The sequence below is a fragment of the Penicillium chermesinum genome (genome assembly GCF_028974085.1).
Source record: "Penicillium chermesinum strain IBT 19713 chromosome Unknown utg000003l:1.0-5111272.0:1.0-5115320.0, whole genome shotgun sequence".
NCBI lineage: Eukaryota > Fungi > Ascomycota > Eurotiomycetes > Eurotiales > Aspergillaceae > Penicillium > Penicillium chermesinum.
In genome coordinates this window covers 4863584-4888354 of record NW_026695313.1, presented here as the reverse complement: position 1 = coordinate 4888354, position 24771 = coordinate 4863584, and the positions used below count along the sequence as shown (strand labels likewise).

General features: G+C 52.1%; 8 protein-coding genes across 8 annotated transcripts; 3 read left to right on the top strand and 5 right to left on the bottom strand.

Moving 5' to 3' along the window:
* Positions 1-2846: 2846 nt before the first annotated feature.
* N7468_004817 (putative DUF221 domain protein) lies at positions 2847-5773 on the top strand (the record flags this gene model as incomplete). The annotated part of the gene is made up of 2 exons (XM_058474114.1): positions 2847-2933; positions 2993-5773. The coding sequence occupies 2 exons, from the start codon at positions 2847-2849 to the stop codon at positions 5771-5773; spliced, it is 2868 nt and encodes a 955-aa protein (XP_058333117.1).
* A 758-nt stretch (positions 5774-6531) lies between these two features.
* N7468_004816 (uncharacterized protein) lies at positions 6532-7008 on the top strand (the record flags this gene model as incomplete). The annotated part of the gene is made up of 1 exon (XM_058474113.1): positions 6532-7008. One exon carries the CDS (start codon positions 6532-6534, stop codon positions 7006-7008), a length of 477 nt encoding a protein of 158 aa, XP_058333116.1.
* Positions 7009-7542: 534 nt separating this feature from the next.
* N7468_004815 (homoserine dehydrogenase) lies at positions 7543-8726 on the bottom strand (the record flags this gene model as incomplete). Its single annotated transcript, XM_058474112.1, has 3 exons — positions 7543-8172; positions 8228-8622; positions 8696-8726. 3 exons carry the CDS (start codon positions 8724-8726, stop codon positions 7543-7545), a joined length of 1056 nt encoding a protein of 351 aa, XP_058333115.1.
* Positions 8727-9401: 675 nt separating this feature from the next.
* N7468_004814 (uncharacterized protein) lies at positions 9402-10236 on the top strand (the record flags this gene model as incomplete). The annotated part of the gene is made up of 2 exons (XM_058474111.1): positions 9402-9462; positions 9521-10236. 2 exons carry the CDS (start codon positions 9402-9404, stop codon positions 10234-10236), a joined length of 777 nt encoding a protein of 258 aa, XP_058333114.1.
* Positions 10237-11208: 972 nt separating this feature from the next.
* Positions 11209-13303, bottom strand: N7468_004813 (ferric reductase family protein; the record flags this gene model as incomplete). The annotated part of the gene is made up of 6 exons (XM_058474110.1): positions 11209-11606; positions 11669-11830; positions 11883-12288; positions 12343-12528; positions 12585-12646; positions 12703-13303. 6 exons carry the CDS (start codon positions 13301-13303, stop codon positions 11209-11211), a joined length of 1815 nt encoding a protein of 604 aa, XP_058333113.1.
* A 1278-nt stretch (positions 13304-14581) lies between these two features.
* On the bottom strand, positions 14582-17079 carry N7468_004812 (FAD-dependent oxidoreductase; the record flags this gene model as incomplete). Its single annotated transcript, XM_058474109.1, has 6 exons — positions 14582-15260; positions 15367-15635; positions 15683-15985; positions 16038-16414; positions 16468-16739; positions 16787-17079. The coding sequence occupies 6 exons, from the start codon at positions 17077-17079 to the stop codon at positions 14582-14584; spliced, it is 2193 nt and encodes a 730-aa protein (XP_058333112.1).
* Positions 17080-17888: 809 nt separating this feature from the next.
* On the bottom strand, positions 17889-20976 carry N7468_004811 (uncharacterized protein; the record flags this gene model as incomplete). Its single annotated transcript, XM_058474108.1, has 2 exons — positions 17889-20633; positions 20722-20976. The coding sequence occupies 2 exons, from the start codon at positions 20974-20976 to the stop codon at positions 17889-17891; spliced, it is 3000 nt and encodes a 999-aa protein (XP_058333111.1).
* Positions 20977-22880: 1904 nt separating this feature from the next.
* Positions 22881-24337, bottom strand: N7468_004810 (putative GTP cyclohydrolase II; the record flags this gene model as incomplete). Its single annotated transcript, XM_058474107.1, has 4 exons — positions 22881-22886; positions 22941-23222; positions 23275-24231; positions 24281-24337. 4 exons carry the CDS (start codon positions 24335-24337, stop codon positions 22881-22883), a joined length of 1302 nt encoding a protein of 433 aa, XP_058333110.1.
* Positions 24338-24771: the final 434 nt, after the last annotated feature.

The following is a 24771-nucleotide window of genomic DNA, read 5'->3' as shown; positions in this document are numbered from 1 at the left end:
ATGGAAGTTGCAGCTTCATGATATCCTTAGCTGATTCCATATGATTTCATTTTCTTTTTCTCGATGTGTTTTCCTCGATGAGATGATTGAGCGCGCCAGGGGATGTTGGGCGTACCGGTCGTATGTAGTGAATATTACGATACACTGAATGGAGACTACTTCATTAAGCGCCAGCGGTCAAACATTCGACTGTAGGATGACGTAGAAAGCAAGGGTCTGAAAGTCTAAAAATGCAGGAGTGCGGAGCGCGCTGCTCCGAAAGAGCTGGAACTTTATGCCCGTTAAGGGCACTCAATGCACATGGACTGATCATGATGTGGCTCGGCCTTGAGCTTTGAAGCATGTAAGGGCTTCAAGTTACGAGGCCAGTAGCGTAGCAATCCTTAGATTCTAATTTACTATATTTACTTTCCTGAACATTCCCTCTGTCGACATAACTGGCTGGCAATAAGTATCAGCCGCCTGCTGGTTGGCCCAATTGGCTGCGGCCAACCGTTATCTCTCCATCGCCCCATCGCCACGCTATATACCCCCAAATTTCCTGGTGGTAATCAATTCCAAACAAAATCGGATCAGTACACAAACCCGCATCCTAGGGCGAGGAACGTCCATATCGGTCTCCTCTTCTCTGCATGCTTTCGCCTGCAGGATACCATGGTCCAACCGTTGGCAGTTTGCTTTCCTGCTTATCGCTCCACGGGGATCTGGGAGTAAGCTTGATATACTGTAAACTATAGCCTTGGTCGCCCAGGTCCGTCCTCCGCGGGTATCGCCACAGCAGTTGCGCTGTCGAATGCACTGGGGCACGACTGGGCACCTTCGAGCTGGGATGTATCCGCCTTTGGAGAAAAACTTCCGGTCCCAATATGGTGGCTTGTTGTTATCCAAAAATCGCTGGTGCAAATTCACCAAGCGCCATACGAAGTCCCGTTCTCATAAATACAAGATCTCTGCTTTGGTGGAGCATCGGGTCATCAAATTGCCGCTGCAACGGTATCATTGCCTTCGTCGGTCTGACTGGCATTCTTGCCCATACCTAGGCATACGTGTAGACCGTCTCGAAATTAAACCTCTTTGCCGAAATCTCGGCAATGGACTTGGAGCAGACCCTTAATGGCTGGGAATATTCACTAGACGAGAGCAACTGTCAGGTCGTCCTTTGATGCATAACCCTGAATGTCTCCGGCGCTGCAAACTTTGCCTTGGCTATCTAGCTGGGAAGCTTCATCTCCGATGTATCCAGCTGGGTCTATATCGCAGCTCTGTCCTTGGACAAATGAACTCACCTTGATCATCAGAGGCATGGGGCTCTCTGCATTGGAATACTCATTCGAACAGGGGGTTGGCCATCTAGCTGTCATGGTCATTCGCAGTCTACCCTCCCTTGCCAGATTGGGCTACGGCTAATCGCGAAGACCAATCCATACGGACGTCTAGTCTGCTTATGGATCGCCTCTGCTTACACCGCATAAGGAACCCTTTGGTTGTCTATGCGACCACGATCCCAGCGGGCCATATGAAAAGAATTCGTCACGCAGTTATGCTGCTGACAGGCTACTGTCTGGGAAACTTCGTGGATCCGCTCTTCTTATAAATAAACCAAGGAGCTATGTGCCCCCTGGGGCGGGAAATAGATAATGTTCTTCTGTATAGCTACTGAAACCTCTGTCTGGTAGTGATTAGAATTTTGCGTTGGTCTCGTAGCTGATCCCGACGAACGTTTCATGTGGAGATCTCAGAAAATGGACATCAGATATTGGCCACTGAAAAGATACTTAGAATTGAGAGAGATCTCCAGAACGAATACTCCGAGGTAAGCGGGTCTCAATGGAGATACCTATCACTTGATCTTGAGGACGTGATTCGCATTCGCTGATATTCTTAATAATGCTTTCTAGGGCGGCGAAAAAGATCAGTTCATTTGTGTCAACTGATTAAGGATTCTATATAGTAGGAGATCGTCAAGACCGAAGAAAGCACTGATATGACTTGGCGATCGATTATTGGTTCATGCCATCAGAACAGGTCTTCATTCCCACGTGTTTGGAAAGGACTCGGTAGCACAGATGATGGATCCCATGACATCAATAGTGTGACGCCGATGATAGTCTGCCCCTGTTCAAAGAAACCATAAGTAGCAAATGTGGCGCAGTTTCGTTCGTGATCTTGTCAAATTACGGCCTCAGGTGTCAAGGCAGCAAGGCCTCAACTCAAGATTTTCCCAGCCGAAGAAGGTCAAACAACAAACAAGCAAGAAGCACGAAGCCCCTGAAGAAAGAGCAGCGCGGTCAGGTACCTGGACGATGTCTCCCCTCGGCTTTTCGAAGTGTTCCAGATAGCGGCTCTGGGAGGACCGCTAGCTGATTGGTCTGCCACGAGGCCTCCTCAGCTGGTCTTCCTATGGTCGTGTGGGGGTTATGGGTCTCAGATGGAGTCCTAACGGGGTTGCCCAGGCTTGGGTTCGCTGTCGCTGTGGCGGCGCAGTTCTCATGCGGTGGAGTTCAGGGTAAAACCTAAGAACCCTACCAGCAAAGTCGCAGTTTCAGTAATCAGGGATCTTCAGCGGGTCTAATAATAGACAAGGGCTAAGGAAGGCTAACCATACAGACAGCGCGCGGACGTTCCAGGTCTAGAACCCACCTTTTTTCCCTTTCATTCCTGGGGCACGCCTTGTCTCACATTGCCCGCCTTGATCTGCCGTGTCAATGTCCTCAATTTTTTTTTTCTCTTGCAAAATTTCTAAGAGTACCTATCCTCCCCTCCATGTCACTACACTCGTTGGTTCTGTGATTTTTCTTCTGTGATTTTATTTTACTTTTCACATCCCTACCGGGATTTGGGCCGAGATGGATCTGCACGAGGGCCTTCAGGCCCGCGATCAATCGGGGACCAGCGAGTTCCTGAATCTAATTGCCAATCCATTTTCGTCTCAAGTACGTTCTGAGTCTCTTTAGTCTTCTTGTAGTATACCGTCGATGCTAACCGCGGTCAGTTCGCCACCAGTGCCGTCTGGGCCTCCCTGGGTACTTCCCTCGGCCTCACACTCGCTCTAGCCATCGTCTTCTCCCTCGTCCGCCCTCGTCACTCCCTCGTCTACGCTCCGAAAGTCAAACATGCAGATAAGAAACATAGTCCTCCCCCGGTGGGAAAGGGTTTCTTCTCTTGGATCCGCCCGGTCATCTATACCCGTGAACCCCAACTCGTTGAAACCGTTGGCCTGGATGCCACTATATTCCTCCGCTTCACTAAGATGTGCCGTAATATCTTCATCTTCCTGTCCTTGATTGGTTGCGTGGTCATGATTCCGGTGAATCTGACGGAAAGCAAGGGCAACAGCGATTCGAAAGGCATTACATTCTTCTCCAACATGACCCCGCTCTACGTCCAGAACCCGACCGCGATCTGGAGTCAGGTAGCTTGTGCGTGGGCGTTTGATATTATTATTGTGTGGTTTCTCTGGAGGAACTACAAAGCTGTGCGGGATTTGCGGAGGCAGTACTTCCAAAGCTCCGAGTATCAGTGCAGCATGCATGCACGAACTCTCATGATCACCGATATTCCTCGAGCAGATCGCTCGGACGAGGGGATCCTGCGACTCACTGATCAGGTCAATCCAACCGCTTCCCTCCCCCGCGCCGCCATCGCCCGTAACGCCCGGGCTCTTCCCCGTTTGATTCGGGAGCACGAAGAAGCTGTTCGCCAGCTGGAGAGCATCCTGGCGAAATATCTCAAACGCCCTGATCACCTCCCTGCGCAACGTCCGATGATCCGCCCTCCCAAGAGCCAACGCAGCAAGCACCCCAATGGGAAGGTGGATGCGATCGACTTTCTGACTGTTCGCATCCGAGTCCTCGAGGAAGAGATCAAGCACGGACGGGCTGTAATCGACCGTCGGGACGCTATGCCATACGGATTTGCCAGTTGGGACAGCATAGAGCATGCTCATGCGGTGGCGTGGGCTGCTCGCCGGAAGCACCCCAAGGGAACTACCATCACTCTGGCTCCTCGGCCAAGTGATCTGATCTGGGACAATCTGCCGCTTTCCAAGTCCTCGCGCAGGTGGAAGAGCTTCATCAACTTTATCTGGGTTACTATCCTGACATTGCTGTGGATCGCACCTAACGCAATGATCGCGATCTTCTTGTCGGACTTGAATAACCTGGGTCGTGTATGGCCTGCTTTCCAGACCCAATTGGAGGCGAACCCCCACGTATGGGCCGCGGTTCAGGGTATTGCCGGTCCTGCGATCACTTCTCTCTTCTACCTGGTGCTTCCGGTTATTTTTCGACGCCTGGCTATCCAAGCCGGCAGTAAAACGAAAACATCGCGTGAGCGGCACGTCTTGGCCCAACTGTATGCCTTTTTTGTTTTCAACAACTTGATCGTTTTCTCCCTGTTCTCCGCGGCGTGGCTGTTCGTGTCCGGCGTGATTCAGAAGACTCAAAATAACGAGGGTGCTTGGCAAGCTATTGTGGAGAGTAATATCTATTATAAGGTCATTAGTGCGCTGTGCGGTGTGTCACCTTTCTGGGTCACTTATATCCTCCAGCGCAACCTGGGAGCTGCTATCGACCTGGTCCAAATGATCACCCTGTTCTGGGTTTGGTTCTCCAAGACTTTCCTCTCCCCTACGCCGCGCCAGGCGATCGAGTGGACTGCTCCACAGCCCTTTGATTATGCCAGCTACTACAACTCTTTCCTTTTCTACGCAACTGTTGCTATGTGCTTTGCCACTCTGCAGCCCATTGTGCTACCCGTCACCGCCCTATACTTCGGTGTCGACGCCATGTTGAAGAAGTATCTCCTTCTTTACATCTTCGTTACTAAGAATGAATCTGCGGGTGCCTTTTGGCGTGTCCTATTCAATCGAATGGTCTTTGGAACCATCCTTGCCAATGTTATCATTGCTTTCGTGGCCAAGGATAAGGGCAATTGGACCATGGTTTTCTGCGTCCTTCCGCTCCCATTCCTGATGCTGGCCTTCAAGTGGTACTGCAGCCGGACTTTCGAGAATGATCTCACATATTTCAATCGCGCCGATCTTTCCGACGCCGAAGCCCTCGGCAGCTCCAAGACGGGCAAGAAAAGTGCTGAGAGACTCAGCACAAAATTCGGCCACCCGGCTCTTTACAAGCCCCTGATGACCCCGATGGTCCATGCCAAGGCCGCCGAGGTTCTGAAGGAGATCTACGCAGGTCGCCTGGAGCACCATGATGTGGCTGGCGAATACTCAGACATAGCTATGAACCCAATGAACGCATCTCAACCGGGAAAAGCCGAACCAGCACCCTTCGAAGTCGTTCCAGAGAGCCAATTGGACTTCTCTTACTACAAGAACCGCGCCGACTTCCGCGAGGAGTTCGGCGGAGGGATCTACGGACGCCCGGAAGATCTCATCACCGAGCGATCCCATACTCCTCGCAGCATGCTGGGTGGCGAATGGTCTCCCAGCTCATCTCGCGCCTCCTCTCCTGCACCATCTCTGCCATCTATGTCCGTCCTCAAGCTCCATGAAGGTCATGAGCCTAGTGAAACCTCCGAGCTGGTCCATCCTGCCTTCCGTGTCCCTCTGTCTCGGGAGGTCAGCAGCAACTCCGTCCCCGGGCTGTATCGGCATTCCAACGAGAGTGAGTCGCGACTTCTCAGCAATGCCCAAACTCCGGGGCAGAGTGAGCTCTCAAACCCGCTCGATCGCTGGCGCACTGGTGGGTACGGGCCCCTGGAGCAAGAGGAAGAGGATATTTCCTACGAGGCTTACCGGGCTGGCCGGTAAATCTACATTGCCTGCATACATAATTCTAGATTTGTCACAATAGTTCTGTACTTAACACTTTTTTTGTTTTTGGCGTGTGCAGCATGTCCCGATGTCGAGGCTGTCTGTTTGCTACGAGACCACGATTTTCCTCTCCTTTCCTTCTACTCCTTTTGCATCAAGCGGGTCTGGATCTTTTTCTCTATAGATACGCAAAGGACTGTACAAATCAGATACACATATTCATTCCGAGCACCCCGGTTCAGATTAATAGCGAGCTTGTAGACGACCTTGCTACTTTCCCCGCATATGGGCTAGACAAATGGGGCCTCGGCCTCGACCACATAGCTCCACCCGTTCGATCTCCAGGCTGCCAGAATTTATGGAATCTGGGGATTGTGCTTTGAAACTCGAATTATTCCAACTGCCCCGCAAACTCCCAACCAAGCAAGCCCAACTCTTTTCCGCTGTCGCCCCGAGACACCGCCTTGCATATACCCATTGTGTCGACAGCGAAACCACTCACTCTCTCCGCTGGGCCTCTGCGGGGGAAGATCTCGGAGTTGCCACACCAGATTGCCTCATTGGCGCTCTTTTTCTTGCCTCGAAGCTCCTCTTCTGTCATTCCTGGAATCCCAGCTGCGGGGGAGCACCAGTCCGAGCTCCAGCTCGCCCAGTTCCGCCAGATCCCAATAGACTAGAACAAAGAGGATCCAATCAAACCATCTTACCAACTTCTAAACTTTCAATCCCCTGGTGCGCACCATCCACTGCCGTCCATGGCATGGTACTCCATCCTCCCGCCCCAGCTCATCCAGGTTGAGAGCTGGGCTGTGCGGGTCTTCGTACGTCTACTTCAACTCCCCCCCTTTCTCTCCGGAGACCTACTCACTCTTGCCTCCCAGTTCCTCCTCGGCCTCATCACCATCGCCCCGTGGGCAGTCCTCATCATCATCGACGCCGCTATCTACCTCTTCCGCCTCGTACTCTGGGAACTGCCATACATCGGCGGCCGCACGCGCGGCCAGCAAAGACCTCGTGCGCCGAGCCTCAACGAACGGCCCGATGGCCAGCGCCGCGCGTTCAGCCTACGCGGCGTGGAGACAGATCCGAGCGATGACAGCAGGGGGATTGCCAGCGGAACGGGCGGGGAGGCAGGGAAAGAGAATGCGGCTCCAGTGGGGGACGCGCGGGTGCATTCCAGTGAGGCGGAATTAAAGCTCCGGGTCGCTGAGCGGACGTGGGATTCGACGTGAGGGGTTCGTCTATCATTGTCCTTGGCATGGTCATGGTTTCTATCTTCGCCTTCAGCGTGGGGTTTATTTGTTTATGGCGCTTATGGTGTTGGGGTTTCTCTCGGGGAATACTCGATGAGCTTGTTTTACAGGATATCGGACTTGGTTATCTGTATTGCATACTATACCAATTCAGGCGCATAATATGAGAGGCTTTGATGGATGCGACGTCTATTCGAGAGCAGCAGATTCTTCTAGTTTCGGACCCCGATCTAATGACCTGACATACCCCAACAAATCAAGGACGACGGTCTAGATGAGGAAATTTGGCGCAAGCAATTGAAGGCTTTACGAAAGGGAATGTACCTGAAGTGCACGCTTACAAAAGCACAGATGTGTGGGGTGATGCTGTCAAGGCCTTTGGACGATCCTGACAGGTATGTTCATTTTGTCTATATCCCGCGCTAATTATGGGTTTCACCGTCCTTGTTCATTTTTTGGAGCTCACAAATCCCGTTCCTATTTCGATATCTGCACATATCCTACCCAAGATTCTTACTTCAGGCGCTCAATGGCCTTGGCCAGATCAGCAGTGACGCCGTGAGCAGTAACTTCACCACCGGCACCGGCACCCTGCACAATAAGAGGGTTCGCACCGTACCGCTGGGTGTAGAAGCTGATGATGTTGTCGCTGCCCTTCAGACCAGCAATCGCGCTGTCCTTGTCGAAGTACTCCAGGCCAACCTTGACCTTCTTCGCGGGAACGTCGATGCTGCCGACGTAGCGCACAACCTTACCCTGCTTCTCGGCCGCCTCCTTGATTCCAGCCATCTGGGCGTCGAACTCGGGCAAGCGGGCCATGAATTGTGCGATACCGTCCGCCGATGAAGGCAAACCGGCCAGCTCGTTGGGGATGAGCGACTCGATCGGGAAGGAGTCGGGGCGCGCGACATCAAGGCCAGCCAGGCGGGCCAGGATAGTCAGCTTGCGGGCCACGTCCATGCCGTTCAGGTCGTCGCGGGGGTCAGGCTCAGTGTAGCCGAGCTCCTTGGCCTGGGCCACGACGGCGCTCCATTGGGCATTGGAGGAGCCGGATGCTGGGGCGAACGTGTTGAAGAGGAAGGAAAGAGTGCCGGAGAAAACACCCTCGATGCGGGTAACCTGGTCGCCGGTTGCGACGAGGTCCTTCAGGGTGGAGATGACGGGCAGGCCGGCTCCAACGGTGCTCTCGTGGTGAGACGAGGGCCTTGCCCTCGGCTGCGGAGGCGAAGATGTCCTTCCACAGGGACAGGTCGTCGGAAAACCCCTTCTTGTTGGGCGTCACGACAGAGATGCCCTTCTTGAGGAATGTGGGATAGGCCTTAGCCAGGTTCAGATCGGAGGTGTTGTCGACCAGGATTGCGCGGCCAGGAGCTGAGGCGAGGTATGTTGCGATTTCCTCTGCGGGCATAGCACCGGTCTTGGTCAAGGAGGGAGCTGCAGATGCGGTAGCCCAGTCGGCCGCGGGGATGGCGGGGGAGTAGGCCGGTGTCGGCGCGAGGAGAGTCTGCGATGAGCGAGCAAGGAGGACAAGCTTGGGAGCATTGGGGAGGCGGGCGAGCTGAGAGAGGAATGCGGTGCCCACGCCGCCCACGCCTGTAGATTTGGATTAGTATTATGATCTGGAGGGCATTGGTCCAAAAATTAAAAATATGGAGGGGTCCTGTACCAACAACTCCGAGGTAGATCGCGTTAGACATGATGGAGGCCAATTGAAGTATGGTGGGGGCAGTTTGATGGAGGAGGAATGTATATTCTTGGACCCTTGGGTATCAGATGAAAATTGGGCAAGAATAAGAAGTCACTGCGTATATCGAACTTTTTTAAGAGTGGACTGTATGTCGTGCTCTTCGTCCCACCGGTCCACCGCAGAGCTGCTGACTTAGCGTTTGACTCATCCAGAGGTGATCGGATGGGCGAAGTATACCTTTACGATGATCTTCCCAAGACTCCAGGTTAAATATAGAGTTTCCTATTTCATCTGATCTCTCTCTCAGCTAGTTTCAATCTCCGAGGAAACTCGCCTCCAACATCCTATTTCCCCTTACTGCCTAAGCTCGAGATTGAAAATATATTTCTTCTAGCTAACCCTTCTCTCATTCGCATTAAATTAGGATAGAGTGTTTTTGTACATGTAACGTAGTGACCAAGTAGATACCAGTGGGCGAGGATATCTCTCGGTTAAAATTTCCCAAGATTGACTGCATAGGCCATCGACCTTGGAAGAAAAGTACTGGTATCGCAGTCGTGATTGCGACGCCTTTCGCCCCCAACTATCGAGGGGTGGCACGCCCTCCGGACTGCATTCGAGGGCGTATCTGCTACATCCACAAGTCCTCCTCTTTGAAGCGACCAACTGACCCTCGTCGATCACAATGAGGGTCCTGTGCCTGCACGGCAAAGGCACAAGCGCCAAGGTGTTCGAGTCCCAAACCTGTAAAACTCCCCCCCCCCCCCGGCTCGCCAGCAGGCACATTCTAACCGGCCCCCACAGCAAACATCCGGTCCCAGCTCTCCATCGGAAATGTCCAATTTGATTTTGTGAACGGCCCAAATGAGACAACAGCTGCACCGGGCGTAGACATGTTCTACCAGCCGCCGTACTACGGGTTCTGGGAAAAGGCCACCCTCGAAGCGGTCCTGAAGGCCGTCGACTGGCTGAAGGAGTACATCGCGAAGAAAGGCCCGTACGATGTCGTGATGAGTTTTTCGCAAGGCAGTATTGTGGCCTCTAGTCTTCTTCTCCTCCACCAGAAAGAGTCACCAGACCAGCCCCCTCCTTTCAAGGCGGGCATCTTCATATGCGGCGCTTCATCGCTGCGGGTTCTGGAAGCCCTGGGCTTCAATATCACACAAGAGGCGTTGGCGCGGGACGAAGCGTCGGTTGACGCCCTGACCAAGCAGGCCGATGTGAGCTCTATTATGTCCCAGGGAGCCGAGCGATGGAAAGGTGACTCCTTCATGCAGGGACGCTCGGAGGAGGAAGTGCGGGACGAGTTCCAGGGCCCTTTCAAGATTCAGATTCCGACTGTGCATGTGTACGGCGCGAAGGATCCCCGTTTGGGAGCTAGTTTGCAGTTAGCTGGGCTCTGTGAATCGAAGAATCGACGGTGCTATAGCCATCAAGGCGGCCATGAGATTCCGCGCACATCCAATGTGACTGCGATGATCACTGACATGGTGGAGTGGGCACTGGAGTTTGCAGAGTAAATTCGCCCTTATTTTTTTGATTTTTCAAGTATATCCAAGCATTGGCATAGACCCTTATTTTCAGCACGAGAATATCATGATTAGACTCGGATACTGGCAAGGTTTCAAGTCCCCTTGGCGTAGGCTGATGCCTTCAAGTTGTTGGAGTCCTTGGTAGGCGCAGATCCCTTGCTTGTCACTGTCACTGGCAGTAGTTAGATAATATAATCTACTGTGTTCACTAAATTTATGGATCCGTGATAAATGATAGGTGAACGGTAGATGAGCAATTATGATCAACGAGGTAACAGGGACTACAAAAACGACCTGGCGGATGGAGTACGATCAACTGCGCTGTATCCCGGAGAGTACTGTGGTCAGATCGCACTTCCTTGGTCACGTAACCTACCGATAAGAAGAACCTGGGCAAGGGGATAAAAAAAGGTTCCTAGTAGTGTATGAGAAGAAAAAAAGAAAATTGAAGAATTAAGCTCCGAATGGGGGAATCGAACCCCCGGCTATCGTGTGAGAGACGATGAGGTTAGCCACTACCCCAATTCGGAATCCACTAGGCCAAGCTAGTAATTCATGGCGGAATGGAAATTTTAGGTTAATATGACCATCCGATCCAGTGCCATCGGGTGTGTTACGGGGTATTATTGCTATTGCGGTCCTCCGTGCTGCTTTCGTGTTTTGTCGACACCTGCATGGTATGTAATTTGACTGCAAACTAAAGAAGCCCTAGCTGATCGTACTTTGGCGTGTTCTAACCAAATTCGGCCTAGGTGCGGCAGTGCTGATCATCGCATTCATCACCTCTCCTGTCCTCTCGAATACCCAGTTGGCAGAGAGATCCAGGGGACTGGAACAGAAAAAGAAAAGGAGAAAAGCGGACCGAGGGGGTTTTGGACAATAACATAATATTTATAGGATTCTATACCGGACTGCAGCTGTATATACGCATGACTCTGTAAAACCATTCCACAAGTGAAATCACCATGAGAAAGACTCCTCGAAAAGATCAACCGTTTTTTCACCCTGTACATGGCGGACAGCCTCTCTGACACTGTCGCCCAGGCCTCCAGGACCGCACACGGTGACCGCCAGGGCACCTACTTGCTCCGCCTTTTCGTTTTCCAACAATGTCTTGAAGCATGGCTTCCCGTATTCCACGCTAACCGGAACGTTCGAAGGTGCGCATTCCGTCCACGGCGTTTCCGGCGATGGAATGTACTCCTCCACATCTTCCTTTTGGCCCGTTACGTGGATGCGGATGGAGAGCATGAGTCCCGGGAATTGGAAGTAGGTGTCGCCCTTGGTGTTGATGGAGGAATTCAGAGCGTCGTGACTCAATACGTCGAGCATCCAAGTTTGGATCCATGATAAATGATCTGTTGACATGTGAGCAAGGGGGCTTTGGTAGAAGCCGCGTGTGGGAAGCGGGTCATCATACCTAGACTTCGGACCATCCAGACAAGGTGCACTTTGCGAGTAGCAGAGGTGCGAGTGGGGAAGTCGGTCATGACTTCGTGTATGTAGGATAGTGGGTGCGTGATCCCAATGCCGCCGGCAATCAAAAGAAGAGATCCGTAGGATTTGAGCGAGTGAATACCTCCTGGCGAACGTCAGAAAGGAACGGGGAACTCGAATATCAACTTGGTACGTACCGAACGGCCCCTCGGCCAAGGCCATGGCCTGAATCTTGCCTTCGGGGGACTTCTCTGCTTTTCGGAGAAGCTTCTTCGTGAATCCGTCTTGTCCCTTGATGAGAACCGACATGGTAGTCTTTTCCGATTTCCCAATGAGAGCAGCAAACGAATCACTGGAGCTGCGCTTCTCCTTGAGGCTGAGAGAGTTGTCGCCTGCCGATGACCAAGCAACTGTAAAGGGATGTGATGTCCACAGCCCTAAGCAGGGCATGTAGAGGTACATGTATTGACCGGGGCGGAATGTCCACGCCCGCGAAACCTCGACATCGACTTTGGCCACAGATCCTGGCAAGGCCTCGACGGTGGCGGTGGTGCGACACTTGCCGCAGTTCCTCCAGAGAAGAATCAGTCCTCGACCGAGGCGCTGCGGGATGTCAGTGTCGCTCCAAGCCCATTACCCGCGGATGGTGAAACTTACATCTAGGCCCCACAGGATTATCGTGCCCAAGAGCACCCGCTGCTGGAGGAGGTTCTTGAGATGGTACCACAGAGCCACAAAAGACATGATTGCGAGCGCGATATGCAGATGCAAAAACAGTTCATAGTAAGAATGCCGGAGTGCCGATAATGACTGGATGCATATGACCACGAATCCTAGAACTGCCTGGGCAGTTGTTAGAGCCTGGGGCCAAATCTCGGAGGGAATGGAAATGGACATACCACCAGGCCAGATATGTAGAAGGGCTGTTGCCACATGGTGTAGCGGATGTAATCCGTCCCATCTAAAAGCTTGTCAGGACTTGAAGTTTGGCGATTTCTCTTATGAGGGAATACGTACTCTCGTATGCTTGATTTGCAAGAACAGCAGCCATGTGAATCACCGCATTAGCGGCGATGACACGCCCCACCCAGCGATGCATAAGATTGAACGTGTCAAACGACAACCCTAGCAGCGGGACCAAGAAGTTGTTGCGCCCTGCGCTGAGAACCAGACCCGGAGTGTTCATGACAGCCAAATGTCCAGCGGCGTACTTGAGCTGGAACATCTGCGTCGAGTAGTCTTTCCACCAATCCACCTTGACGACGACGAAGATCAAGTTCAAAGCAAGATAGATGGCCAAGAAGATGGTCTCCAGTCGAAGGGGAAGCGAGCCCATGTGCAGGCGCAAGAACCGAAACTCGCGGCTATGCCGTGAGCCCCAAAGGGGCGCATAGAGGAGATGCTTCTTCAGGCTCGCCTTGATGCCATTCGACTGGGAGAGTTGCGTCTGGTCATCTGTCGTCAGAGCGAGCTTTAGGCGCCGTCGGTGACGAAGTCGAATGGCGGTCCTGTATAGGAACAAGGTAGCGACGAGTCCCCCAGCAACGAACAGAGGAATCGCAATCTCCGGGTTCATAGGTGGCTCTCCACGGCCATTTCCTTGGAGCTCAACGCCCATGCTGCCATGTACCTATTGTGTCGAAGAAAGTATAGGGAAAGGGAGAGATCGTCAACCATCCAACAGCGCCGAACTCCGACACCTCACACGCTCGGATCAGATGGTAGAAAGGCACGGCCTTTGGAGGTGGAAAGTACGACTATAGATACAAGCGAGTGGAGAAAGAAGAAAATAGGATTACCGATGAGGAAACCGAGTAATAGAATTTCTAGCGAGCGTAAACTCGTGGATGCCGTCATGTAGCCCTGCAATGGTCCTGGAGGCCATCTCCCACCTCAACGCAAAAACATCGTCATTCCTCTTCTCCACGCAAGCGTGAGTGTAACAGCTCCGAATTGAGATATTTGGATAGCTGGAAATTCTGATCTTCGTTGTCCCTTATGCGATCGGTGAGTGGCTGGCGAAGACAAAGTCTAGATCTTAAGCTTTTTACCGCGATGGGCCCTTTCTACGGCCCGAAAACTTACGCAATGGGCGCCTGTTCATGATTCGACTAAGTCAGATGCGTCCAGTGGAAAGCCCCCAGAGGATTTCAAGGATGTGCATACCAAGTAGCTGCCGATCACTGATCGTCGATCCACCTGTCCGGAAACGGAATGTTGTTGAGCCTCCCCCATCTGCGGTGACATCGACTTCTCGTGGCCAAAGCCGGTCTGGAGATCCGCCAGTCAAACTCCCCAGGTCTTCTTCGTCCTCTGGTGTCATTTCTCGAGATATATGAATCAGTTACATCCAGGAAGTCGGGGGCAGGGAGGCCGCAATACCGGTTTTTGGCCAGGACCTGCGCACCAGTCAAGCCCGTCATATCGCGCCGACCGTGAATCCCGGATGCTTCAAGATTGAGACATTCAACACGCGGGACCTTACATGCCCGACATGTTGGGACGCAACTGCAACGTCGGACAATGGAAAGGTTCGCTGGTGGAGCCAACGTCGCAGATGACGTACCGGCCCTCTCGTCATTTCTTCATTTATTTGTCTGGAGAAGTGGAAAATTCAACCAGCCGAAAGCTTCAAGACGAAGGTTTTTTTCTTTTTTTGCCGAGAAAAAAAAAAGAAAAAGAAAAAGAAAAAAAAAGAGGAGCTCTCTTAGAGATAAAAATCAAAATATATGTAGATCTACCAATTCGGCATTCATTCCAAAAGTACGTGGCGTGGTTGATGAGCTATCCAAGTCTGGGGCGTCAGAAATCCGTAATCGAAATCCCGGAGGTCCAAACAGGATGAATGAGGGTGAAGGGGAGCAGTTACGACACAACCCTCTGCTACCCCGTGCATCTATTGCTTGGTCTCTCGGGTAACTTTCTTCTGTCGGGCTTCCTCCCACTGGACTTCACGATCCTTCCAGAACCAGGCAAGCGCTGCGGTGGGACTGAGCACGAAGGCCACAGACACCTGGAACAACTGCATCCAGACTTCCTTGCTTTCGGGATAGACTCGACGTAAATCATACAGTGAGAATAAGAAGAAGATCAAGGCCGAAGTCTCCAGCAGTAACATTTCGGCAGACAAGCCATCCAGCTTATTGAGCCCTCCCTCCTGGAGTAAGGTGTATACTTTGTTGACAAAAACACTCCTAGCAAGAAGGGAGGTGATCATCTGAACCATGTAAAGCAACCGCAAGAAGCCCGTTAAAGGCACCAGGTCGAGTTTGCCATATTGCGCCTCGGGGCCTCGAGGGATGACACACCCACGCTCCACGATTCTTTTGGAGAGTCGTAGCATGAGAGGGAGCGCAACATGAGCGATGGTCCAGGCCTTTGTCGCCAATGTGGGGAGAGAAACGTGCAGGCCAAAGGCGGGAGGTAGGTGACCAAATAGGCAGGAACCAGGGCCTGGACCATCGCCAAATCTAGAGCTCGCGCACTGGGGTAGTAGAATGGCCTCGTTGCAGAGGATAAAATGAAAAGCCCAAAGTACACAGGCAAGACGGCGGTCCAGCTCATGAAAAGCGACGCTATCCCGAAAGGGATTACCCTGGTAGTATCGGTTAGCCACAAAAGAGAAAAAGAAACAGAAAAAGGAATAAAAAAAAAAAAGGCAACGGGTGACGCAGTACTCACGATCCCAGAATGCTCAGCACTGAAAACGACAATCTGTACGACTCAAGACACATGATACTGGTGATTGCGGTTAGGGAGAGCTGGAGATACAGCGATATGTCGATTTCAAAGCCATTTCGCAGTCTCGGCAAGGGAGATGTTGTCCATGTGGAGTTCAGCTCAGATACCTGCTGAAGAGGATATAGTAGCCAGAATGCGGCCACGAGCAGAGCTATCCAGACCAGGCTGATCAGACGAGGGCGATCAGCAGGCTTGATTTTGACCTCGTCCTCGAATGGGACCAGTCGCGCCCGGTTGGGAAGGGGACGTGGTCTACACGAATCGATGGAACAAGGATAGTGGCATGCATATTCAAGAACGATGCAGAGGGGATGAGAGGGAGAATAACCCGCTTCATAAATAAACTCAATGGGCTGTCCAGTGCATCAGAAACTTGCAAATAGTGAGCAAACTTGACAACAGCCTGAACGTGCCACGTTCGTTCTTTCTGGTAGGCTTGGAATGCCTTCTGAAGATCGGCCTCGCTGGGTTTCTTCCCAATGAAGGCATGGAGTTGATTCCCCAGTGACGCTGCCGACAGAATTGCGCTATTGCCGCCTAAACCGCTTATCGGATGAATCTGGTGATTGTCAGCAAAGGATGAATTGTACAATCCCGCCTGGAGGACGAACCTTATGCCACGAATCTCCTGCTAGCACCATACGGCGGTAGTAGCATGTCTTGAGTACACCCTCTTCAAGAGGCACTAGAGTCGATTGAGGAGAGTTGTTGAAGAGATCGCCCAGTGTAATGCCTGGCTTGATTTGATCATTGATATGCCTCGCCACTAAACGATCGCGGTCTTCCATCGTGTATCGGGGGATCTCTCTTCCTTGCGTGGTCTTGCCACCTTCGTTTTTGAACTGGTAAATCCAGTATACAATTTTATCCGGGCCTCCACACGCAATGTAGCTGCGGCCCTTTGCGTATGTTCGTACTGCCTCCGACGAACTGATGCCGTCCACGCCTTGGGCCACGCCGAAGACCCCACTGTAACTGCATTCAATGCCTAAACCCTAGATAGTCAGCGCACACCCTCAACAAATTAATTTATAAACTGACCATCTTTGTCGGGAAACAAGTCAAAGCCGGGCCTGTCTGCTGCAGCAATCCGCTGCATTTCCTGCTGGACGCGACTATGCACTCCATCTGCGCCGATGATAATATCACCATGGAAGACTTGGCCGTCCGATGCCTCTGCCGTGACGCCATCCGCATCACACGTGATCTTGACCAGCGACGTTGCAGTAATTACTTTCGACTTGTCCTTGAGGCCGTCCCAGATTCCCTGCACCGCATCGCGACGCTCCATAAAGCGCACTTGATCCCCGAGCCTGCCAAGTGTTAGATCCCACCCCTGCTGAGATTCACCTCAACTTACATAGCTCGGCTCCAATCGCCATAACTTGGCCGGTCATCACGGAGGACGCCGTTCGAGTCGTACGCGGTCAGGTTGTTGACCGGCCCGTTCGCATTTTCCAGGGCCTCGACACAGTCTAACTGTTCCAGCACTCGATGCCCGTTGGGCCAGAGAGCGAATCCCGCGCCTAGATGCGGCGCAACCTTCTCGTGCTTTTCAAGTAACACGTAGTCAATGCCGTATTCTTCGAAGATCTTGGCTAAGACCAGACCCGACAAGCTTCCGCCGACGATAATCACCTTGAAGGGCGGCATGGTGTAAGCTCGGTCCCCCTGGAAATACTCAAGTGCTAGTGGCCTCAGCACGGGAGGTTCTAACACGAAATCCCAATGTTCAAGCTGGAAACCACAGGCTCCTAGCCACTCTATATATGCTGTACCAAGTCGGGTGTCGGCCGAGGACTCTCAATCGGGCACGGGAAAATGCTGATCGCACACTCGCAGGAACCCTCCCGTCGCAGAAGGGCAGTTACTAGGTTCGCAAGCTACTGATATCGTTTTGGGGTGCAGGAAGAAATAGTGCGGTCAAACATTGGGCCGAAACCCAGGGTTATGGGACTGTTTTAACTAGTGCCAAACGTTGGGGGCAGAAAGTCTCGGAGCCTCGCTCACCAGATGTGGGGATATCCCGACACAACATGAGGTCCGCATGTCCGCAGTGGCTCGGGGTGGATTTAGGGGGCGTCAGCCAACCGGACCGGATCACAATAATCCCAGCTAGGATCCCCCTGAGACTAATCGAAGCGCTGACGAGGCAACGTCACGACCCCGATAGGGCAAGGCGGGCACGTTGCGAGAACGCCAAGGAGGGAAGGTTGATCGGGACTAAGGGATCTTTTAAGAGTCGGAGCCGACGTACAAGAAGGAGCACAGGGTGGGAGGATTTTGATATAATACGATCGTTGATATTTCTACACAGAAGCGGAACTTGAACATAACACCCCCCCCATTTGTATGCTAAGGCCTACCCGTGTCACCCAATCCAAGAGTGGAAGCCCGAATATGAAAACCGAAAACGCCAGCGCTGTTACAAAACCCCCCCGGGCTAATTTTCAAACCCGCGATCAATTCCGACCCTCATCTACCTTTTCAGGCACCCGAGGTGTTGATTGCATGTCGTCGTCGAGACTGAGGCTACCGTAGCCTGTATCATTACTGGCAGAGCTTCCGTGCCGGAGATGTTTCTTATTCAACCGCGTATCGATGGATTCCTGATCAACATCGCTCTGGGACGATTGGTTGGAACCGCCACGACGGCGACGAGACTTTCGCTTTCGGGAAAGCGCGGGCCCCGGTGGGCTCCGAATGAAGCCTTCCACGCTGATACCGGCATTTTGGCAAACGGTAGTACAAGACTTGACTATGACATCCACGAGACTGGAGGAGAAACCGTAGAACGCCGGGTTGTAAGCGTGTCGAGCCCAATAAATGAGTTCTGCCGAAACACGGCCCACGTTAGGAACATCGCGGGGGCAGACGGCGAGCTTGCGGGTAGTACTCTTAGAATGTTCAAAAGCCTTGGGCTTCTCTTCAGCTTCATCGTCAGCAGATGATGCAGCTTCCGATGCGGCCGCAGACGGAGAAGACGAGTCAGAGGAAGCAATGTAATCGACATCGGAGGCAAGGAGGTGAAGTAGATGATATACTGCCGAGAAACCAACTAGACTCAACTCGACAGGATCGATCGGTAATTGGTTGAACCAATTGATTGCCTTTTGGATAGTAAAGGAGGCTGGCAGAGAGGTATCGCCGGCAGATCGCGCGGTGATCACGGCAGCGATCATGGCACATCGAACAGCAAGAGAGATCTCGTCACGCACTGAAACAGGGAGCGAAGAATCGAGGAAGTTCGTAGATTGGTTCCACTCGTCCTTACGCTTGTCACGAGGAAGAGTCGCGAGGACAGCTCCTACATTCTGGATGCGGCCTTGTTCAAAGAACACTGCCTTCATAACAAGTGCACGGGTGTAAGCTGCAGATAGACGAGGTGCAACCTCCAGAGCCATCTTAATACTTTGCTTGAAAGCGTCTCGGCTCGCCTTGGAGACAGGTCCGCCCTCGCTGGCTTGCAAATAATTCAAAAGGGCGGTCTGGAGGAGGTGACTAGACCACCACGCGGCAAGCGCATCCACAGAGCACTGGATAGCAGGGTCCTCTTCAACGACATCCAAAAGGACCTCATCATCCCCTGCTCCTTCCTGGGTTGGTCGGTTCCACGTGAGGTTGACGGCTCGTTGAATGATTGAGTCGATCATGACATCGTCACAATCTAGCTTGACCAAGGCAGCAAGGTGACAAGGGAGCTCGTCTGGATGGCCGTCCGGTAGCGCGTCATTGATTTCACGGGCGACGTTCCATTGGTAGTTTGCAAGGGCACGAGCGATATCGTTCGAGACTTTGAATGACCATGATCCATGCTCCCCAACTTGCCAAAGAAGTATCCGCACATGCATTGCTTTCAGAATCATTCTCATGGGGCTGCTAGGAAGTGTTCCAGCTGCAAAGATGGTGAGGACCAGGCGACTCTTGCTAATTTCAGCATCACCACCAGTAAGTTGCGCGTCAATGGCAATATCCCAAGTCTTCACTCGGCCCTTTTCGTCCTCTTCTGTAATACCAGTGGCCCAAGAGTAGAATTTCCATCCCATCAGGCATCGCAACACATACTCGAAGCAACGCGAAGTGACAACATACCATTCGCGGAAGAAACGGTGCCGCGGAATCCCAACTCTTTGCACACTGGTAAGCCAGGCTTGCCGGCGGAAGTCACTGGAGGTAGGCGCAGCGTTTTTGCCCTCAGACACTGCTTTCACGGACGGACGTTTGGTGACGGGCTGGGTATTGAAGAGGTAGACGAAAACAATAAAGGCACTACCTACGACGAGTGTGGCAAGCAGGAGGAAGCTTGAAATCGCCCGTGCATGCCACGACTGATAGAAGTGTCTCACATGGAACTCCCAGCGTTGAAGATGCGGAAGATTCGTCGGATGGAGGCCTCTGACAAAATTCAACGGGAGGGCCATGAGCCCCTTTTCTTCTGACTCGGATTTGTCAGAACCGAAGCCCTCGAGAACCATGAGTCCAGCAAGAGCTCCGAGCATGTACTTAGGGGGCATCCTAGAGCGGCGACGACTACCATCTTCCCGGCCATAGTCTGGAGCCGTATGGGTCGAGGTGTTGATATATGACTCGGCAAACGCCCCCCGCTGGCCTTCCGCTCGCATCCGCTTCCACGCATCAGGTACTTTGATGAGACCCTCTGGAGGGTTCTGAGAAGGCGATGGGGACTCAGCTAACTCCTCGGGCTGGGAGAAAACGCTTGGCGAGGTGCCACTGGACTCGCCCGAGGCAGTATAATTGCTGGGAGAGGAGACGGAGGCCGTAGAGGTGACCGCTTGCTCGGCTGCTTTATCGACTTGGCGAAGGCGATTCTTCAAGGCCGTGTTTTCATCTTCCAGCCGTCTATTGCGGATCTCAAGATGTTTGATGTATTCTGTTGCCTTCGAAAGGATCGAAGCTTTGTTCATTTTGCCTGCAGCCTGGGCTGCCTCAGCATCGTCTTCCTCCTCATTTGAGTCACCGCTACCGCTTCTAGCCACCCGTAGACTTGGGACGCTGTCACGCAGCTCGGCAATCTTTTCGTTCAAATTCGCCCGGTATCTCTTTTCAATGACGTTGTGAGCTCGTTTCTTCGCCGGCATTTTCTTGCCAGGCTGAATGGCCGGGTTAGGGGTGGTTGTATCATCGTCACTGCCGGTCTTTCGCTTTCGGCTCACACCCACACTCGATATGGGGGAGATTAGTCCTGTCTGAGGGGGGAAATAGATGCATTGGAAGATCTTGCGTTACTATTGAAGCGGCCGATATCCTCAGGCTCTGCTGGGATTTTCATCAAACCAAGGGGAAGATGGGGGAGAAGTCCTTCGGGTCCATTTGATTTGGAGAACTCATAGTCGTAATCGGAGAGAAGTTTGGCAAGTTCATTGAGGGGTTGACATCTTTCTGATCATTGTCGGCGAACATGGGTTCATCCCATCGCATCCACTCTGTCCAATCCTGGTTGACATTCTCTGAAGACTGGTGATAGGGGTTGGGATTGTTCGCCTCGCTCATTTGCTGACGAGGCGAAAAGAGTTGAAAATCGTTATCCATACCAGGAGCAGACAAGATGCCCGGGCATCCACGGTGGGGGGTTTTAAGGAGGCAGAGACTTCAAAACCAGTAGCTAAAGTCGGTAGCCACCAAAAATGGTTCTACTGTAAATGTTAGTCAGGTTTGGGGATGATCAAACGGGCACAAAATTGATAGCTGTTAAGCCCCAATTGCCCCCGCTTCTTCGCATGCATCATATGAAGACTGATCTATAGACGAGAGGCTGAGAATAAGAAAACATTTGACAGCACTTACTTGACCGCAAAAGTGGTAAAAGGCCTTGACTTTCAGGGTTCTTTTCTTTGGAGACTCGCCACTTGGAGGGGTGATGCAAAAGAATAAAGGCAGACAGATGTTCGCAGGGGACAGGGCAGTCGCAGATACCCAATCGAGTTAAGAGTGTGGGCTCTTTCAAAAGGGGACCCAATCAATTGACCATCCCTGGCAGAGGACCCAGCACCAAGTGATGCTATTCGTGGACCAAATTGTACGTCACGCGAAATCGGACGTAGCTCAAACGGTGAGGTGAAAATGGTGGCCTCGCCCTGTTGGGCCTGGAGAGTGCAGGATGGGGTCAATTTTAGCCCGTCGTATGATCGCGGCTCGCTGCACTTCCGGCTCTCGGGAGACGCGGAATCTGGTACTTGAGATGTAACATACGCTTAATAAGCAGTTTATGCCATCCAACCTCCCGTCTCACTGGCGTAAATGTATGGTAACTTTAAATCGCTTTGACTGGACTGGAACGCTCCACCATCCCTGATGAGTCAGGAATTCTCATGTGATTCAAGATAAAAGGGGGCATTGAGGCTGTGTTATAAATCCGACAGTTCCAGGATATCGAATACATATGCAGAGTGATCCTAATTTCTAGTCCTAAGTCTTTAAGCTAGCTACACAATATTTGAAACGAGAGGTGCTTGCCTGGCAGGGCAGAGGAAAACTCGTTTTGAACCTGATGATCTTATCTGATCGTTTAGTGTCCCCACTTCTGCTGCCTCCGAACGGCCGGAACTCCTTAGGACGGCAACCAGAACGAATAGGACCTTACTCTCATCCAATATATGAGCGGTGGGCCACAACTCTGGTGTCAACAGGGTAACCTGACTGAAAAAACTACGCAATGGTCCTTGGAAACCCACGCGACGTACGTCAATGCCCAGCCCTCCAGCACTAGAAGATCAACGAGATAGTAAAATCCTGCGTCATTGAGCCTCTTCGGTGTCGAATCAGTCAACACTCGGCACTAGTGGACCTGGGGAGAATATTTGCACGTATCTATGGACGGAATAATAGAGTCATTGAAAGTCCCAGCATGTGCTGATTACTTTGCGACTTCGTAGGAGGCGTGTTATTTCTTCTATCTTCTCAAATAGGATTTCTCATTGAGTTTCAAGTCAGTGTCTGAGAACAAGTGGACAACTATCGAGATGCACTCCGCAGACTCCACGGACTTATGAGTAGCCTTAACTGCCATAAACCTGCAGCATCCTCCCAGCCCTATGCCCGCTGCGCCGACGATCTTCCTCTGAGAGCCGCAGGAATTCATAATCTCCGAAAACTGCATTGAATATATTCTTTCAGAAGCCTAAAACAACGACAAAGCCATAGCGGTACCGCGATTGGTACACGGTTAAGCTGATTGAATTGACAGCCCGGGGCCCGGACCCTCCAATTCATCGCCAACATGGTAACATTGGGCAGACTACAAAAGAACAGATGATTGTTGATCAAGGTAAAGAAAATAAAAGGCCAATACAAGATGAAGACTACGAGGATCGCCCTCAAAGACTGAGAATTGGAGAATTTGATATATAGCTGCAGAGAATCTAAGTGATCTGGACTTGAGGTTCCCCGCTTCGAATTTGGCCTCACAAGACCTCAAACACGTTCAAGTTTGAAATTTAATGCTGAAGACATGTGTTAGCCTAACCTTGGAGCCAACCTAATTTGGGCAAACTTACTGATATATCTTCCCACTTCTCCCAGCCACGTCCTCGTACTTGAGCTAGCTCTTCCATTGTGAATTGTTTCCCGGTGGTAAAGTAGCCAGAGTTGATCTTCGCATCGATCTCAACGCGAGAATCGTCGGGTATCATCTCTTCAGGAATGGGAATCCGTTCCAAAATCTTGATTCCAGAGTCAACAATGGCGTCGTGCTTCATGTTTGACATGGACAACATCCGGTCGATCTTCTTTATGCCGAGCCAATGAAGGATGTCCGGCATTAAAGCTTGGAATCGCATCTACACACAGTGATTAGTGCCAAGTTTTGACGGACGGTTCGGGGATCCATACATCTCGCACACCGGCAATATTCTCCGTCCGAGTGAAGTACTTATCCGCGGTATCGCCACCGCGCTTTCGTGCATTGTAAACCAGGTACTTGATAACCTCACCCAGTGCACGACCCTCTTTGCGGAAGTAGATGACCACGCCACTGCCGCCGTTCTGGGCTTCTCGGATTGCTTCTCGGATACCAAAAGCAAGGTAGGGTCGACACGTACAAATGTCAGACTGGAATACATCACTTCCATTGCACTCATCGTGAATCCGAAGAGCCAGCTTGACATTCTCGTCTGCAACGCGTTCTGGGGGACCAAAGATATAGACAGTCAAGCCCCCAATCGGAGGTAGAAATACCTTGAGATCAGGCCTGGTGATAAGCTCCGGGTAACTACCACCGGTATGCTCAAAGAGAGTCCGGCGAAGAGTACCTTCATCAACACCGAATCGCTCAGCCACACCAGGAAGGTACCAAACCGGCTCCACGGCGACCTTTGTCACGCGGACTTCGCCCGTGGAATCAACCACTATGTTACCGTCTACTCCAAGCTCCCCATTGCGCACAGATTCCGCGATCTCTGCCAGCTTCATATTAGCTCTTGTCACCGCCATTGTGGGCCGAATATCCCAGCCAGCCTCCAGCTCCTCCTTGTACTGGTTCATGATATCATGGCCGTAAGGATCCATCGACACAATCTTGGTTTTGTCCGCCCAAGCAGCCTGCGCCGGGAAATTAAAAACCGGCTCACTGTTTCGCAAGTCAGGACGAAAGTCTGCATCAAGGTCACCGGCCGCAATGGCGAGCGCATTGTAAATGCTATAGCTGCCGCCATGGGCACCGATGGCGTTTCGGCGCTTGACCAAATTGCCGCTGCGGGAGACCACGACCGGTCCTCGCGCCTTGGCATCGGGCGCACCCCATTCCAATGGTACTGGCTCAATGCCGCTTTGTCCGGGGTACGTAGTCAACTGTCGACAGTCAGCTTCTGCTCCCACATGGTCCTATACTTGGTCCTACGATGATATGCTTGCTATAACGGGCGGTTGGAGTTCCGGGAGACGTTGGTTCCGGCATCCTGGGAGCTTCGGTCGAACCTATTGTCATTGAGAAAGAAGAGGAAATAGAAAAGAGGGAAAGCGACACAAAGCCGGTTTGTCTTCCTGCAGTGTAAGGGGGGGAGCCATGTGACTTCCCCCGCACCGTTATCAGCGCTTATCTTTTGGGACGAAAGAGAGGCCTTATCGGTGGGGGAGTGCTACGTAGTCATCGCCTGATTCCAGGCTATTCTTAGAGCCTGCTCCGGTCTCGACCTGCGAAGCGCATAGTTTACCCTATGTGGTAGATGCGTTGCGAGAACCACGCACTGACTACTGTACCAATCGATGATCGCCGTGACCCCCACTTAGTTTCGGAGTTTGCGGGGTTCACCTCAGGTCGCGGAATAAACTACGCCGATAATGAAAAGCTTCCTGAAATCGAACGTCAGCACACTCTGACGATATGTTGAT